At 41.8% G+C, this 15,484-nt stretch overlaps 1 protein-coding gene and 1 long non-coding RNA gene across 6 annotated transcripts in view; one reads left to right on the forward strand and one right to left on the reverse strand.

The window, feature by feature from the left end:
- AP3B1 (adaptor related protein complex 3 subunit beta 1) overlaps window positions 1-1,402 on the forward strand; it is a 267,617-nt gene extending 266,215 nt beyond the window's left edge. For 4 of the 5 annotated variants that reach the window (XM_058729003.1, XM_058729014.1, XM_058729032.1 and 1 more), the window contains one exon: window positions 667-1,402. In XM_058729003.1, coding sequence (XP_058584986.1) covers window positions 667-820 — 154 coding nt within the window. In that variant the 3' untranslated portion in view covers window positions 821-1,402. The remainder of the gene's footprint in view (window positions 1-666) is intronic. The other variant, XR_009261343.1, reaches the window with a different exon arrangement.
- Window positions 235-12,290, reverse strand: LOC131511153 (uncharacterized). The gene is made up of 3 exons (XR_009261363.1): window positions 11,923-12,290; window positions 6,206-6,348; window positions 235-540 (listed from the first exon to the last, which is right to left on the reverse strand). It is a non-coding gene; the product is annotated as an uncharacterized LOC131511153 (long non-coding RNA).
- Window positions 12,291-15,484: the final 3,194 nt, after the last annotated feature.

Raw genomic sequence — 15,484 nt, forward strand, 5'->3', positions numbered from 1 at the left:
CCTCTATTCTAAAGCAAAAAGAAGTATATAACATTCTGCACGTTAAAAAAAAATTTAAAAAGAGGGAGTATGGGTGTTGCATTTGGCTGTCACGTGGTATTGTTATATGTCATCATCAACGTTAGAGACTGAATTTGAATATTTTAACATGCATGAATTTTTGAAACGTAAGTTTTATAATGTACATAAAATTATCTAACTTCTTGCATAATCATTTTCAGATATGAGGACTTAAAATTTCAAGCTCTTTGAGAAAAGTACCTTTTCTCAACATGTTTTAAAAATAAAAATGCAGCGGTTTATTTTATGTGACCCTAGGCATGGTGGAATATTAAATATCAAATGAATGATTCCCAAATATATGTTAATGGAGAATCATTCACATAAGTCTCTTGTTCAAACTAATAAGTAAAATAGACTTCCTCTTCTTGTTTTGTTCTAAAGACGCACTGAAATTACCTGCTTGTGGTAAGCATGGTGCTGGGCAGTTTATTGATTTTTCAGAAGAATGCTTGGCTTTGGGTTTTGGCAGTAGGGAACCTGCAAGAAATTATTGAGAAAAAAAGAACTGTTTTAAACCTATTTGAATTTATGCCATCTCCGTTTTTCCTCCCTCATGATAAAAGCTCTCTCTCCCTCTTTTTTTTTTTTTTTCTTTTCCTTCAGGTTTGCAGCTAAAACTGTGCACAGTGGGTCGTTGATGCTAGTTACAGTGGAACTGAAGGAAGGCTCCACAGCACAGCTTATCATCAACACCGAGAAAACGGTGATCGGTTCTGTTCTGCTGCGGGAGCTGAAGCCTGTCCTGTCCCAGGGGTAACCTGCTTACATCTGGACTTCAGAATCTGGCACACAACAAAAGTGCCTGGCATCCACTACTGCTGCCTTTCATTTATAATAATAGCCCTTCCATCTGGCAGTGGGGGAAGAATACACTCTTGACATTCTTGTCTCCTGCTTTAGAATGCTAGTGTGTATCTATCATGTATGCAGTACTTTCCCCCTTTTCGCTTTGCTAACCAAAGAACATATATTTTACTGTCAATTTTCTCAACTCTTGAATCTTTGTGGCATTTTCTCTGTCCTTGCTACTTCTTCTGGCCTTCTCCTCTTCCTTCTCTTTTTCCACAGTGATGGACATGAATTGGGTGTTTTAAGTTCATTGGAAATCATCCTCCCTCCCACCGCAACCAAAAATTAGCCCTAGAAACAATCTAAATGGCCTCTGAGCTGGGTATGTGAAAATACTATTGCTATTGGAATAGCATACTTTTTAGAATTAAATACAGAAACAATAAGATCTCTGCAAAATTTTGTTCTGTGAATTTCCTGGTATTGTAAGTGGTTATTGACAATGCTCGTCATGAAATCATCTATGAATAATAAACTAGCATATGAATAACATGTGTCTTTGCATTTTTAATGAGTGTGTGTAATCCTGAAGTTCATATGCTAATATTTGTTTTAAAAGTAAATAGCTTGTTATATTCACAAAGAAGCAATTAATGGGGTTTAGTTAGTGAAAGAAAAACCACTTTCAACTCCGGGTAGATTTTCTAGTTGTGTTATAGAGTAGTTAACTCCAAGAAAAAAATTGGATATTTAATAATAAAAATCCATCATGTTGTACAATAAAATGTCTCTGTGCAATTTTGATTAGTAGAGATCAGATTGTAAGGCCTATTACACCTGCTGAATAAATTCTTTGAATCTCATTGTTCCTTTATAGATCTTGATGCCCAACTTAGGTGGACTGAAACACCTTTGGAAACTAATCACTATAAATCTAGTTCTGGAAATTTTAAAAACCTGTTACGTGATCAACATATCAGCACTTTTCCCGGGAGTGTTTGTTGGCTAACTTCAACAAGTTAAGATTATTTTCATTAAGATTATTCTCTGACCAGGGGTGCCTTGGTGGCTCAGTTGGTTGCACATCTAGCTTCGGCTCAGGTCATGGTCTCGCATTTCATGGGTTCGAGCCCCACATCAGGCTCGCTTGCTGTCGGTGTGGAGCCCACTTCAGGTATCTGTCCCACTCACTGCCCCTCCCCCACTCATGCTGGCTCTCTCTCTCTCAAAAATAAGTAAAACATTAAAAAAAAAAAAAAGTTATTCTCTAACCAGAAAAATTTTTTCTGAGATTTTTATACCTCTTTAAAACCGGTTGAAATTTTATTTATCTTTCTGATACAAGGTAATACTCTTTCAGTTAGTATATGCTAGTCGTTTCCCTTTCCGTAGAGCCAAAAATCCTTAAAAAATAAGGATTTTTTAAAAGTAGAGAATATGCATTGATGGAAACATTGTAGAACATATATAAGGAGAAAAAAAAAAACCATAATGAAACATCCCTGGAATATACATGTTGAGAAGAACAAAAAATATGTGAAAAATTATTTCAGTTCAAACTTGTAAGCTGGAGAGAGCAAACAAGATTGTTAAATTGTGCTGCTCTTGAAATACAGCAGTTAATCTGGATGAGAAGTATTGCTACAGAAGTCACGTGTTCTACCTCATTCTGGAACCTTACATGCGATGGCAATGCTGCCACCAGACACACCTTTAAAATTGCAAGCTGTTGGCACTTCCTTTATTAATCCTGTTTCTCAGGGCTCACTTAATAACTTTGGGTTTTTAAGTCAACAATTAAAAAAAATTTTTTTTTAATGTTTATTTTTGAGAGAAAGGGAGAGAGAATCCGAAGCAGGTTCCAGGCTCGGAGCTCTCAGCACCGAGCCTGATGTGGGGCTCACAAACCATGAGACCATGACCTGAGCCGAAGCCAGTCGCTTAACCAGTTGAGCCGCCCAGGTACCCCTTAAGTCAACAAGTTTTTGAAATGTTAGAAAGAATTTGAAGGGATAAATACCCATTTCCTGAAAAACATATTTACACTTGATGCATCAAAGCGAGGGAAAATGTATGTTGTGATGTAGACAGCTTTTTGTTTTCCTTAAATTAGGGCACTTCTTATCTTTGAAAATAGGTCATTTATAGGTACATATTTTTAAATTAAGGAAATTTCAGTAGAAGTTTATTTTTGAATAAGATACATTTTTGATAGCTAACTTAGATTTAAAATGTATACTAAATAATGTAATGTGGTATGCTAACAGTTGAAGCCATTTTAACATCAAGAGCTTAATACCATTAAAATATTTTTCATATAAATGAAATTAGAAAAATAACAAAATTCCCAGGTTAAAGATTTGGCGGAGGGCAGGGGAGGGGGGGTGTTCTTCCTTTTTTGGTACAATGTTTCATAGTTCCTTACCTCATATTTCCTTTAACTTTATCATAATCCATGATTATCTTTAAATTGTTCCATTGAGTCGAGTTAGTCAATGTTGAATTCTTAATTCTAGCTATATTTTTTCATTTTAATGTCCACTTAATGGGACATTTTATGTACACCAATCTTGAAGAATGGCTCTCATAGTGTATTTCAGACTGAGCCTCATTTTTGGTATCACATTGCCTCATTTTTGGTATCCCAATACCTTTGCTTTATTTATTATAAGAAAAGGAGAATGTTTTTATTCTGAAGAGACTATAACAATGAACTTAATCAAATTAAAGTACTTCATACTTGCCCTTCCCAGTTACCATTTGCAAATATTTAAATAACTTCCTAATAGCTTATGAAAAGTTTGCCCTTGTAACCTGTTTCATGTTAAGAAGTTATATATTAGAGAAGACAAGAATCCAGAATGATGAATGACATAAAGGAAGGTTTTGAAAAGCAAAGTTTAGCTAGCTAGAGGAAAAGCTAAGCTCTTGACTTTCTTTGTTTCCTCTAACTTCTCTTACCTTATACGGGACTGTGTTTAAAGGGGGGAAATCCTCTTTTCACATAATAAGGGGGTAAGAAGCCCTATGTTATAATGCAAAATTAACAAATTCTTACTATTTCCTTTCTATTTCAAGATTGTCTATTGTGGAACATGAAAAGCTGCAGTTAACCACTGTTGGGTATAGTAAAATACAAGATGCGTTCTATACCCCTCAAGAAACCACAGTCCAGTTGGCAATAAATGAAGAAATGGCAGTATGGACTCCACTAAGTCAGTGAGCCCTGGTTTGCAAACTAACTTCGCTTACATAGTAATGTAGGCTCACCTTCCCCACCCCCACGCACTTTGGGTGCCAAGTCAAATAGCTTTAAGTGAACTATCACCCCCCCCCCCAAGTTGCTGAACCCATCTCTTCACCTCCACCTCCCCTCTCCTCACACAGGTGGTTTAACCAGACCAGCCATTGATGGCTCTTCCATCAGTTGGAGGTCAGTTCATTGAAAGGCAATTACTTTCTGACCACATGCTTATTTTTTTTTTTTTCTTTCAGAGAGCATGAAAGGGGCAGAAAGGCCAAGGGAAAGAGAGCATCTCCATGCTAAGCATGGAGCCCAACTCAGGGTTCGATCCCATAACCCTGGGATCATGATCTGAGCCAAAATCAAAGAGTTGGACACTCAACTGACTGAGCCATCCAGGCGTCCCTGCCTTTTTTTTTTTTTTAATCATCCTTTTCCTTCCCTTCTGCCTTCCAACTTGACCAGTTACCTCAAGAAAAGTTTTCATGATCACTGTCACTCTTTACTTGAGATTTTACAGGAATCAGAAAAAAAAAGTTTATGATAGTGTTATATTTCTAGATGAATGGAAATTGTGTTTAATAGAAAAACATGCCCTTAAATGGATCATGAAATTTCTTTCCTGAATCTTCAGTCTCCATCTCCTTCCTGACAAATAGCTTTCAGTATGACTAAATGAATGTTTTACTCTCTTTCTTTCTTAGTAACGTCACTTTTTTCCTACCACTTTTCAACTGTTTTACAGAGCAAGCACTATTTTAAGACCTGATCTGGTAAGTTAACCACCATGTGAAATTAGTGTTTGAATGAAAATGTTTTGGATTTCACATGATCACTTGACCAACACACTTGGAGCACAGCTGTTTGAAAGCTGAATTCGTTTCTGGGAAGAGTTGTGAAGCAGTTGCATGATTAATTGTCAGATCACACCAGTGAGAGCTGTTGGATTTGGGGAAAGAAGTGATCAATGGGCTAGAGAGGTCTGTGAAGGTTCAACTGTGGCAATGAAGCTAGCTAGGTCTTAAAAGTTGGATGGCATTTAGAAGAGAAAAGAGTTTCTAGGAGTGGGAGAAGGAAGAATATATGGTTCTCAACTGAGGCCGTCTCTTAAAATGTACCTTTGTACAGGGAGCGGCATTACCCCTGCACCACTCTCTGCGCCCTCATTTCTCCTTTTTCCCCTCCCGGGGTCTCCCTGACACCAGCCCCCAGGTCTCCAGCTCAGTGTGCTATGGCAGTTTAGAGGAGGAACCAATGGTTGCGATACTACGGGTGGGGCTGTGCTGCACTTAGAAACAGTGGAGAGGCAGGAAAAGGTTGGGAACCAATGAACTAGAAATCAGGAGAAATCAACGTTGTTGGTTCTATTCTCCCACTTGTAAGCCAATTTTAGATATTTCCTTGGGGATTTTAGGTATTTCCTATGCTTTTCAGTTATTTCCAGGTTCTAAAAGGAGTCGTTTTTGATTTACAGAGTACCTAATGAACATGAAATTCCATTGGTATCCACTTACTGGTAGTGATTGTACGTTTAAGTGATGTCTAATCTTCCCTCGTGTCTGTCTTTTTCTGGAGCCAGTTTGATGCACAGTGACTTGTACGTGTAATTCCTGGCTGCTTCCATAAATGTATACACTGAAGACCCTAACCCCTCAGAACTCAAATATGGAATTACTACAACAGACTCAAACTTGTCTTTAATGACACTGCTTTCTCATCTACAGCCTTGAGTGCCAGAGACACCAAAGATGAGGCTTAAGTGTAGAAGAATTTAAGTACTCTCTACACCCAACGTGGACCTCGCGCTCATGACCCTGAGATCAAGAGTCGCACGCTGTACTGAATGAGCCAGCCAGGCTTCCCAGTGCAGGAGAATCTTTATTCTCAGATGCAGAGATGTCTAGAAAGCCTGACCAGCAGATAATTCTGCCGGTGGGTTCATTCATGTAAGCCCGTGCAGACTGCAGGTGCCGCACGTGTGGTTGGGGAGAACAGGGAAGCCTCGCCTTGCCCACCCTTCTCGTTAAGTGGCCTGGGAGGGGTTGCCGAGGAGGGAGTTTCATAATATGAGAGGGAAGGAGGGAAGACAGATTAGCTCTGAAAACGTACCTCAACCGAGATTGTGATTTGTTTCTCTTAGAAGAGCATCTTCTCTTTTTTAGTTTTTTAAGTAGTGTGATGAATGAGGACTCTTGTTTTACGGTAGGGTCAACCATCTCCATGGATAACAAAGGAAATCTTAAGACCGTCACCTACAAAAAGAAAAACGTTACATTTTGCCTTTGCAAATTTTAAAAAGCTGTCTAAAGATGGGCCCCTCAGCCTGAATTTAAACTCCCCATTTCTCCTGAGTTCACTATTATAGGCTTATTCCCTTTGTTATTTAACCATGTAAAGTTAGGAACAAGAAAGGGTAAGGTGTGAACCCAAACACACTGCCCCCAGAAAGTTAATGCAGACATTTGGAGGAAACCAAGTATCCTCCCCACTTAAGGCTTGATTTTTGACTTAAAAAATGAAGCCGTCATGAAAGAGCCTCATACTGGCATCACACAGAACTCGCCAACACCCAAGGGCACTCTTTCCGTGACCCCGGGGCCTCCATTTTGCTCGTGCCTCATCAAAACCACAGGGCCTAAACGAAAATATTTTGTAAACAAAGTTATGGGCAGCTCCGTTTTCTAATTGAAAGTAATTATGATTTCTGTGCTGTGGTGTAATTACCTAAAAAAATGTTATCTGATGATTAAGATTCTGGAGTGAATTGTGTTCTTTGGGCTCTTGCACCGTTCCTCCATCAGGGACCTGGTTTCAGCGGTGTGCAGCTGCTGGAGTTGATTTACAGTGCTGCGGCTGTGGCTGGTCATAAATAAATCCTCTTATATAGTTGTTATGAACACCTGTTAGATCATCTGTCAGCAAAGCGCTGTTCACATTTATCATGGTGCGGTAGTTATTTTACCTCAATCCATTTCCAACTGACTCAGCCTCCATCGCTGGGTTACTATTACCACACCATAATCGCTCGCTCCCACTCCATGTTACAACTTGCAGATAAAAGATTTCACTACTTGGCCAAATTTCATAAATAAAGGAGCAGTTCGGTGCAGTAAAAGTTTATTTTTGTCGTCATTTGTCACCCCATTATTCTATAAATCAAATGGAATAGCACTATTGCCAGCTCAGGCGTTGCTGTCAGCCTTAGGCATGGAAATGGTCCGTTTCTTCCTTTTAGATGAGATGACATGTCTTTCAGACTTAACTGGCTTATGGCTTTGTTTCACCCATTTTATTTTATTACCCCTCCAGAAAAAAATCCTTTGGGAACAGAAAGACTTAAGGAGCGAAATGGAAACAGAAAACACAGCCCAGCACGCTGCTTAGCTCAGTGATCTGCGTTTCCCCCATCCAGTCATTAGGAATTGACCACCACCACCCCCCACACACAGGCTGAATCCTTGACTGAGGTGCTTCTCGTAAACTTGTGAGGGGGTTGTAGTATGTCTATTTTGGGAAGGCCGTTACCGTGTGGAGTTATGGATATTGAAATACATGATGTATATCCTCAGAGATCCTCTGGATTTGACAGGCTTTATGCAAAGAAAAGACAAACTGGTTTCTTTTCTAAAATGCATTTTAATGGCTCGGAGGCTTTGAGAGGGGAATGGTCACCCCCAGAGAGAGAGTCTACCCCCTTGGAGGTTTATCAGCGTGGAGCTTTGGAGGGAGAGTCAAGATTTATTAGCAAGTTGTGAACTCTGTCTCAGACGTAAGTCTGAGGAAGGCAATGTCCCCTGGTTAAAAGGAAGAGGACAGAAAAAGCTGAAGGGATGGGGTAATAGAAAAGGGTTTATAGTTATAGTTGATATTATACTTCTGAGTTGGTTCTAATTCAACTTACATTCTTCATAGTCATTATGTAGCTCATAAATTCAATAAAGTGTTTTACTGTTACTATAAAAATGACAGGAGGGGGGTTTTATGTTGTAAGTTTCGTTAGTTGCTCTTCCTGTTTTATGTTGAAGTTCTCAGGCCATTATGTCATTAAACTCCTTGGAGTCTGAAGGGCTCAGGCCCCTCCATTTCTTGCCTTTTGCATGCTCAGCCATGTCAGCCGAGGCTCGGTCAGGCCACCAGAAACTTAGAGCCAACTGGCTGTGGTGCCAGGGGAGCAGTGTGCTTCGTATCTATTATTTCATGACAAGTAGCTTCAGTCTATGATGACGTGTACTGAGGAGCAGAACAGCTCGGGGGTTGGGCGGGGGGCAGCCTCAGGCAGAGAGCACTTAAGGGGTCTACAAATTCGGAAGAACGAGTCTATCAGGAAACTTGCTGACTGGGAGGTGAAGTAGCCCAAGGCCCTGTTTGGACCCAGGAACTGTTCTCTGCTTCGAGATTGGCCTCAGCACTGGACTCTGCTTACTTGGTAACCTTTGCGTAGCTCTAAGTCCTTGATAAAGTTCTGAGCAAATGCACAGTCAGAATCTTAACTGGGATTGTTTGAAAGGCAACACCACTCTCTTTTGGTTGTTTTCTTTGATTCCAGAAGAAGCCAAGGGTACTCTGCCCTAGGAAACTTTGCTTTCTCCAGATGTTTGTTTTGAACAGAATATCCACATGGAAACAGCAACTACTAATTCTCTGGCCAGAGTGCATCAAGGCCTTAATCTAAAGCCTCCCATCCATCCAGCTGTCTGGCATTTGCTATTATAGGGCACCAACAGAGAAATGAGGCTGTGGCTTTATCACTGCACCCTGGGTGACAACTTGATTTTCTGCTTTCACCGCAGGCAGCAGCAGCCCAACATGATGGGGCTGTTAATTTGTGCATTTCATGGTGTCTGTCAGGGGGGCTGGGAGAGGAGGGTTTCAGGGGGAAGGGAATGGAGCATGTCCCAGCCGCGGAAGCACCTGTCTGCATTGACGGCACAGAGCACTTCTTATTAGCGTGCAGGTCTCTAAATGCAGCCCAGGGATGACAGCCTGGCATCCCAGCACCCACACACTGTGACAGGCGCCGGCAGCCGGTCCCATTGTTTGCCCTTGATGAGCATGTCATTAATGGAAATGGAAGAAAGTGAGGGCCACATCAGTATTCAAATAGCCTCTATTCTCTCTGCCATTCACCCGGCTGGCTCAGCCTGCCACAGATTTCCTTCTGCAAGCTCCTCTTAGACTTTTTTTTTTTTTTTTTTTTTTTTTTTTTTTTTTTTTTGGTAACAGATTTATTCCCATTGCATACAAATCCTTTCCATGTTGTTCCTGGTTTCTTCCAATCCTGTGTTTACACCCACCTCTTTAGACTGGATTTAGCCAGATCAAAGGAGATTTGGGCTCTCGTATACTGCAAAGGTCTAATTAGCAAGTACATGCTCTTTGCAGCCAAGAAAATTAATGTTGCTACTCCTGAAGCCTATTTCCTGTGCCTCTTGAATCCTGCCTCTTCTCTGGGGAGATGGTGGCTGCTGTGGCCACCACTTTCAGAAATACCTGATAGAGCTGGCTAGCACAGAGGACAGAGGATCTGACTCCTTCAAGAACGGCTGGCATGGCAACAATATGTCCCTTTCTCAAGCTTAGTAAATTAAAGAGAAAGTAAGGAAAGTGCCCAGTTGTGCACTTTGGAGGGAAAGAACTGTGTATGCACACGATTATTTACAACCAAGTGGATAGTGACTGGGTCCTAAATACATGTTTCCATCCCTCACACCCTGTGTTGGTCTGTTTGCTTAATAATGTAATTAGTGCTCAGAGGGAGAATATTGATGCTGCTGTCGGCAGCCCTTGCTCTTCTGTGCGCTTCTCACCCACTCCTGTCGCCCACTTAGCTCCCGCACTACCTAGTTCAGTGGTTTCAGCTGTGCACCTACACACCGCCCCCTTCCCCACACACTCCTCAGAGCCCCCTCTGTGAATATCAGCCAAACTCCACACCCCCCGCCCTCCCCGCACATGCTTGGTCCTGTGTTTGCAAGGCTCACATCTTACACATTCAGATGGGATGTTCTTAGAGGAAGGCAGCAATGAAAGACCACCTCTAATTTCTCTCTGACCTTTCAGTAAGGAAAGGTCAAAAGAACTGCTTGCCGTGCATTTCCCTAGCAATGTCCCTTATCTGGTATTAATCTGTCAGGGACGCGGGGCCGACTCCCTAAGACATCACCCAGCTCCTGAAGCGGTCTTGCCAGAGGATGAAAATAGAGCAAATGCCACTGCCGAAATGCCTGGAAGCGGAACTCAGGGCTAGTTCGTAAGCGATGCAGTGTCCCCTTCTCACATCCAGAGATGAACAAAGCGATTCTTACTTCACCAAGCTGTCTTCTCCCCCAAACACAGAAACTCGTTGAGGGAAAGAGCCATGCCTTTATTCCAATAATGCCGTCTCTTGATAGAGGTGCCGTGATGCCTGGCTCAGGGTGGACTTTCATGTTATCATGGCCCCTCAATGGATCTGGGAGACCCAAGAATACACCTTCTCAGGTGTTTATCTGACAACCTACAAACCGCCCCCCCAACCCTTCCCCAGTAGAAGCCCAGAGGGGTGATTATGGTCTAAAAAGCGAAGTCGTAAATTGGGCTTTCTCTACTCACTTGCTTTGTAGCTGAGGGAATCTACCGAGGGCAATTTAAAAGGAAAAGAAACAGGCTGAGAAAAAAATTGCAATGCTTTAGCCTTAGTGTCAGAGTGATGGAAAATAATTTTCACATTTGATTAATTATTAAGAGATCTGTTTAATAAAATATAGAGAGAGCATTTTGTCTCTCCACAATCATTAGTATGACCCTGGACCCCTATTTTGGAGGTGAACAAAAAGCTATTGAGGTATAACAATAAATTTTGTCCCCAAGGGTTTTTGCAGAAGTGGCCACAGGGCCATCCTGACAGATTTAAGGCAGAAATCCCACAGCTGACACTGAAATGTGTCAAATGCAGTGGCTTCAGTTGGCAGGTCGCACGCGCCAGCCTCACCCAGACATGTGAATAAAGCAAAATCATTGACCTAGAAATAAACTGTGCATTGGTAGGGCTATTTCCTTCTTGTTTTATTTATTTATTTTTTTTATTGAAAATTAGCTCCCTAAAACATAGCTTCAAGTATTTAGTATTCTTGGTAGCTTACTTTTTTCAAATGTGCAAAGTCATCAAGGAATTCTTTTTTGAATGTGTTATTAAAAAAAAAAAACACACAATTTTTCCATGACTCTCTTTCTTTTATTAGAATTTAAATAGGAGTATCAGGTCCTATAAGGAAATATCCTAGGAGAAGGAATTAGATTTCTTTCCTCCCCAGAAAAAAAAAATTTAATTTTATCTTTAAAATTAGTACGTAGAGTCTGTTTTGTTCAACCTCGTACATTTAAAATAGGTAACCTCATTTAATTAGTTATATGAATATACTTATTAATTTTATAACACTTGAACAGACATTTCCAAGTTTGGATTTTTTACGCACTTTGATTTGCTGGCTACTTTCAACTACTGATCATGCTGTACAGACGTGGCTGCAAGAAGCAATCAAAGTCAGGTGTGGAAATGTTCCAACTGATGTCGCCCCATGCACCCTCCATGCCCCCTACCTGCTGGTACCTTTGCAAGGTTCACATCCCTTCCATTCAGGTGGATGTTCCTCTGGTGAAGGCACCAGTGAAAGACCACTTCTAATTTCCTTCTGCCTTTGCAGTGAGAAAGGACAAGCCCTCGCCTATGTGGGAGCCCCCGGCAGTGTGGCGTTCTCAGGCTGTGCACAACGGGCCAGAGTGGGGTCGCCTATGCCTACCTCTCCTCAGCCTGCAGCCGTGTTTCTAGACCTTCCACCATTGCCCACCTCTTTTGAAGACGAATTCATCAGACATTCTGGAAGGAACTCCAGATCTGTTCATCTGCCAATATTTTCACTCTCCTAGCAAAGGCCGCTCCTGTAAATGGAAAGCATAGCATGAAAAACATGTTGCAGGGGTGGGGTGAGGTGGGGTGGGGGAAACCATTGGATCTTTCAGTTAACCTCCCGTTCCTTCACCGCAGACACTGGTGGGGAGCACATGTGATATGGGGAGTTTAAGTGGCACCAGCACTGTTACTCTGGCCGTGTGGTGATCTACTAGGACCAAGAAGAGCACAAGTGTCCTTCCTCCCTCTCTGGACCCCTAGGAAGCAGAAGATTTATAATATCCAGAAATAAACAGAGAGAAGATATTAAAACTTTTATTCATCTTTATTATTTATCTCATGCCTGTTCTGTTATTGTATTTGCTTTATAACGCACTTACTATATTGTACTGGACAGTAAATATACATGTACAGTAATATATATATAGTTAGTGCCCCATGTATATATAATTAGTAATACATTATAAGTAGCAATACATGTGTATAATATACAGTCAGCAATACAGAATCCAATTTACAAATAAACGTATATACTGGAATCCACTCAGTCAAAAGTGCTGGGAGACCACAGGACCACGGCGTGGCTCCCAGTATGCACTGCTCTTTGCTGCTACAACACTGAGTCCAAGATGGTATTCCCAGCACCAGGTTATTTCTCCACGACTGTGGTTTGAGAAGAGTAGGCAGAGAGGCCTCTCGAGGCACCAGGAAGTTCTTTCTACTGCTCAGACAATGATCAGACTTTTCTTGGCCTCTCCCACCCCTCACCCTTTTTTCCTCGGGGCCATTTAGAGAATATTCAGTCTTCGGCCACCTTAACGAGGAAGCGCAGGGACGAGGATGATTCCCTCCTGAGCAGGTTCACCGTGCAGGGACTAATTACAGCCCACTTCGGAGAAGTTGGGAGGCAGGGCGCAGAGCGGTGCCGCCTCCCTTGGATGGAGGAAGGCGGGGGGCCATGCGGAGGGTGGGATGGCATCTGGATCCATCTCATTAGGAGTGAGGAATGACTCATGATTCACAAAAGGTCATTGCCTACTGGGGTAGATAAATTACCTATAAGCCTTCAGCAGAGTTGGAGGATCTATTTGGTAAGGAAGTTTTCATTAAATCAAAGATTTTACGGCTTCTATTTTGTTGCATAGGAAAAGGGAAATAATTAGTAATTGACGAAATAAGTGCAGGGAATAAAAAAGTGTAATGTTATTCTAATAGGCCTTGTCTTGGTCTTTAACTTTTCACTTGCAAGCAGCATTATTTTTTAACTCAGGTGTATAAAAATCATCCACACTGAGAAAGTGGAACCAATTGCAGTTAAACAATTGAGGGGAGCACTAACCAATAATAGGATAGACTTTAAAATGCCATAAATATTGTTCCTTTTTATTGTGTTTGATTTTTGATGATTCCCATAACCCATTGGTTAAGATTAAGTAGACATGTTCTTAGGTAATACTCAAATACATTTTAGTGCTAAACTATACAAAGCAGAATATATATATTTGCCCCCAAATTGCCTGTTAGATGAGTTTCTCAGATGGGCCCCTATTTTTCTACTGTCATTTCCATCTTGGGAAACCTCCCAGATTATAACAAGAGTAACAATAAAATTAAAATTTCTCTAAGGGTGAATTTAACCTAACTTTTGGGGTAGCACTGTAACCTATAAATTAGGTAGATTTTCATGGAGTAACAAACTCGAGTCTTTCTGTCAGCGAAATGTTTACCCCTCACATTTACATGGCCACAGGGATTTCTTTTTCATAGGATTCCTGCCTTTTTCCTTTTTACCCCCAATTAAATCTGTTTTGGAGAGGATTTGTGCTCCTATGAGATTCACAGGCTATCAGAAGTAAATAATAAAGAAATACGGAAAACATCTAAGTGGGAAAGGAAAACAGTAGATTCACACTGATTGTACCTTTTTTTTTTTTTTTTAGCTCTCTTTCCCGATGGAGGGCCTCCTATGCTTGGTCTTCAGCTAATCATTTCTTTTTATTATTATTGGTTTAATTTTTAACATTTATTTATTTTTGAGAAACAGAGATGGACCACCAGCGGGGAAGGGGCAGAGGGAGAGGGAGGACACAGAATCTGAGGCAGGCTTCAGGCTCTGCCTGAATCTGAGTTGTTAGCACAGGGCCCAAAGTGGGACTCGAACTCACAAGCTGCAAGATCTTGATCTGAGCTGAAGTCGGAGGCTTAACTGACTGAGCCACCCAGACACCCCTTCAGCTAATCATTTCTTAACCTACCTTTTCTCAGTGCCTTCACAGTAGCCGGGTTTTGGAGGACCTGTGTTCATCTGCATTTCAATGATGAGGGAGCAGGTTTTTGGAGCAGCCAGTCCCTTGCCAAGTTCTACATCTTGAACCGGGCTATGGTCCTGCGCCAGTATCCGCCCCGCTGCCCGACACGTGTGAGAAAGTCCTCTGCAGAGACAGTGTGGATGGGAAGGGAACCTAAAAGTCACCAATGAGGTAAAGTGCCCAGCATGGTGCCTGGAGCTTGTCAGTCACTAAATTATGAACATTATATTTTAAAAAATCCAGGGATGGGGCACCTGGGTGGCTTGGTTGGTTAAGCGTCCGACCTCGGCTCAGGTCATGATCTCGTGGTCCGTGAGTCCGAGCCCCGTGTCGGGCTCTGTGCTGACAGCTTGGAGCCTGGAGCCTGTTTCGGATTCTGTGTCTCCCTCTCTCTGACCCTCCCCTGTTCATGCTCTGTCTCTCTCTGTCTCAAAAATAAATAAACGTTAAAAAAAAATTTTTAAATAAATAAATAAATAAATAATAAAAAAATCCAGGGACACCTGGGTGGCTCAGTAGGTTAAGCGTCCAACTTTGGCTCAGGTCACGATTTCTCTGTTGGCGGGTTTGAGCCCCACTCAGGCTCTGTGCTGACAGCTCAGAGCCTGGAGCCTGCTTCAGATTCTGTGTCTCCTTCTCTCTCTCTCTGCCCCTCCCCACCCCCCGTCTCTCTCTCTCTCTCTCTCTCTCTCTCTCTCAAAAATAAATAAAAAGTAAAAAAAAAAAATCCAAGTAGCAGGTGTTCTCTGCTATAGACTGGGAAAGAAGTGGCTTTATATAAGTGCACAAGGAAAATGCAAATGTTCCCACGACAAGTATGTGATGGTAGAACATGCGACACTGCTTCTGTTTACGGATTCTTCCAAGAGCCCTGTTTCCCCGTTTCCCTCAGTTCTCCAGGTAATATAATTTTAATAGTATCAAATAATGACATTCTTTTTTTTAATGTTTGTTTTTGAGAGAGAGAGACAGAGCATGAGCAGGGGAGGGGCAGAGAGAGAGGGAGACACAGAATCTGAAGCAGGCTCCAGGCTCTGAGCTGTCAGCACAGAGCCCGACGCGGGGCTTCAACCCACGAACTGAACTGTGAGATCATGACCTGAGGTGAAGTGGGACTGTTAACTGACTCAAGCCATCCAGGCGCCCCTCAAATAATGACATTCTTAACCATTTCTCTAGGGAGACTATTCT

The sequence above is a fragment of the Neofelis nebulosa genome, chromosome 1, assembly GCF_028018385.1.
Source record: "Neofelis nebulosa isolate mNeoNeb1 chromosome 1, mNeoNeb1.pri, whole genome shotgun sequence".
Classification (NCBI taxonomy): Eukaryota; Metazoa; Chordata; class Mammalia; order Carnivora; family Felidae; genus Neofelis; species Neofelis nebulosa.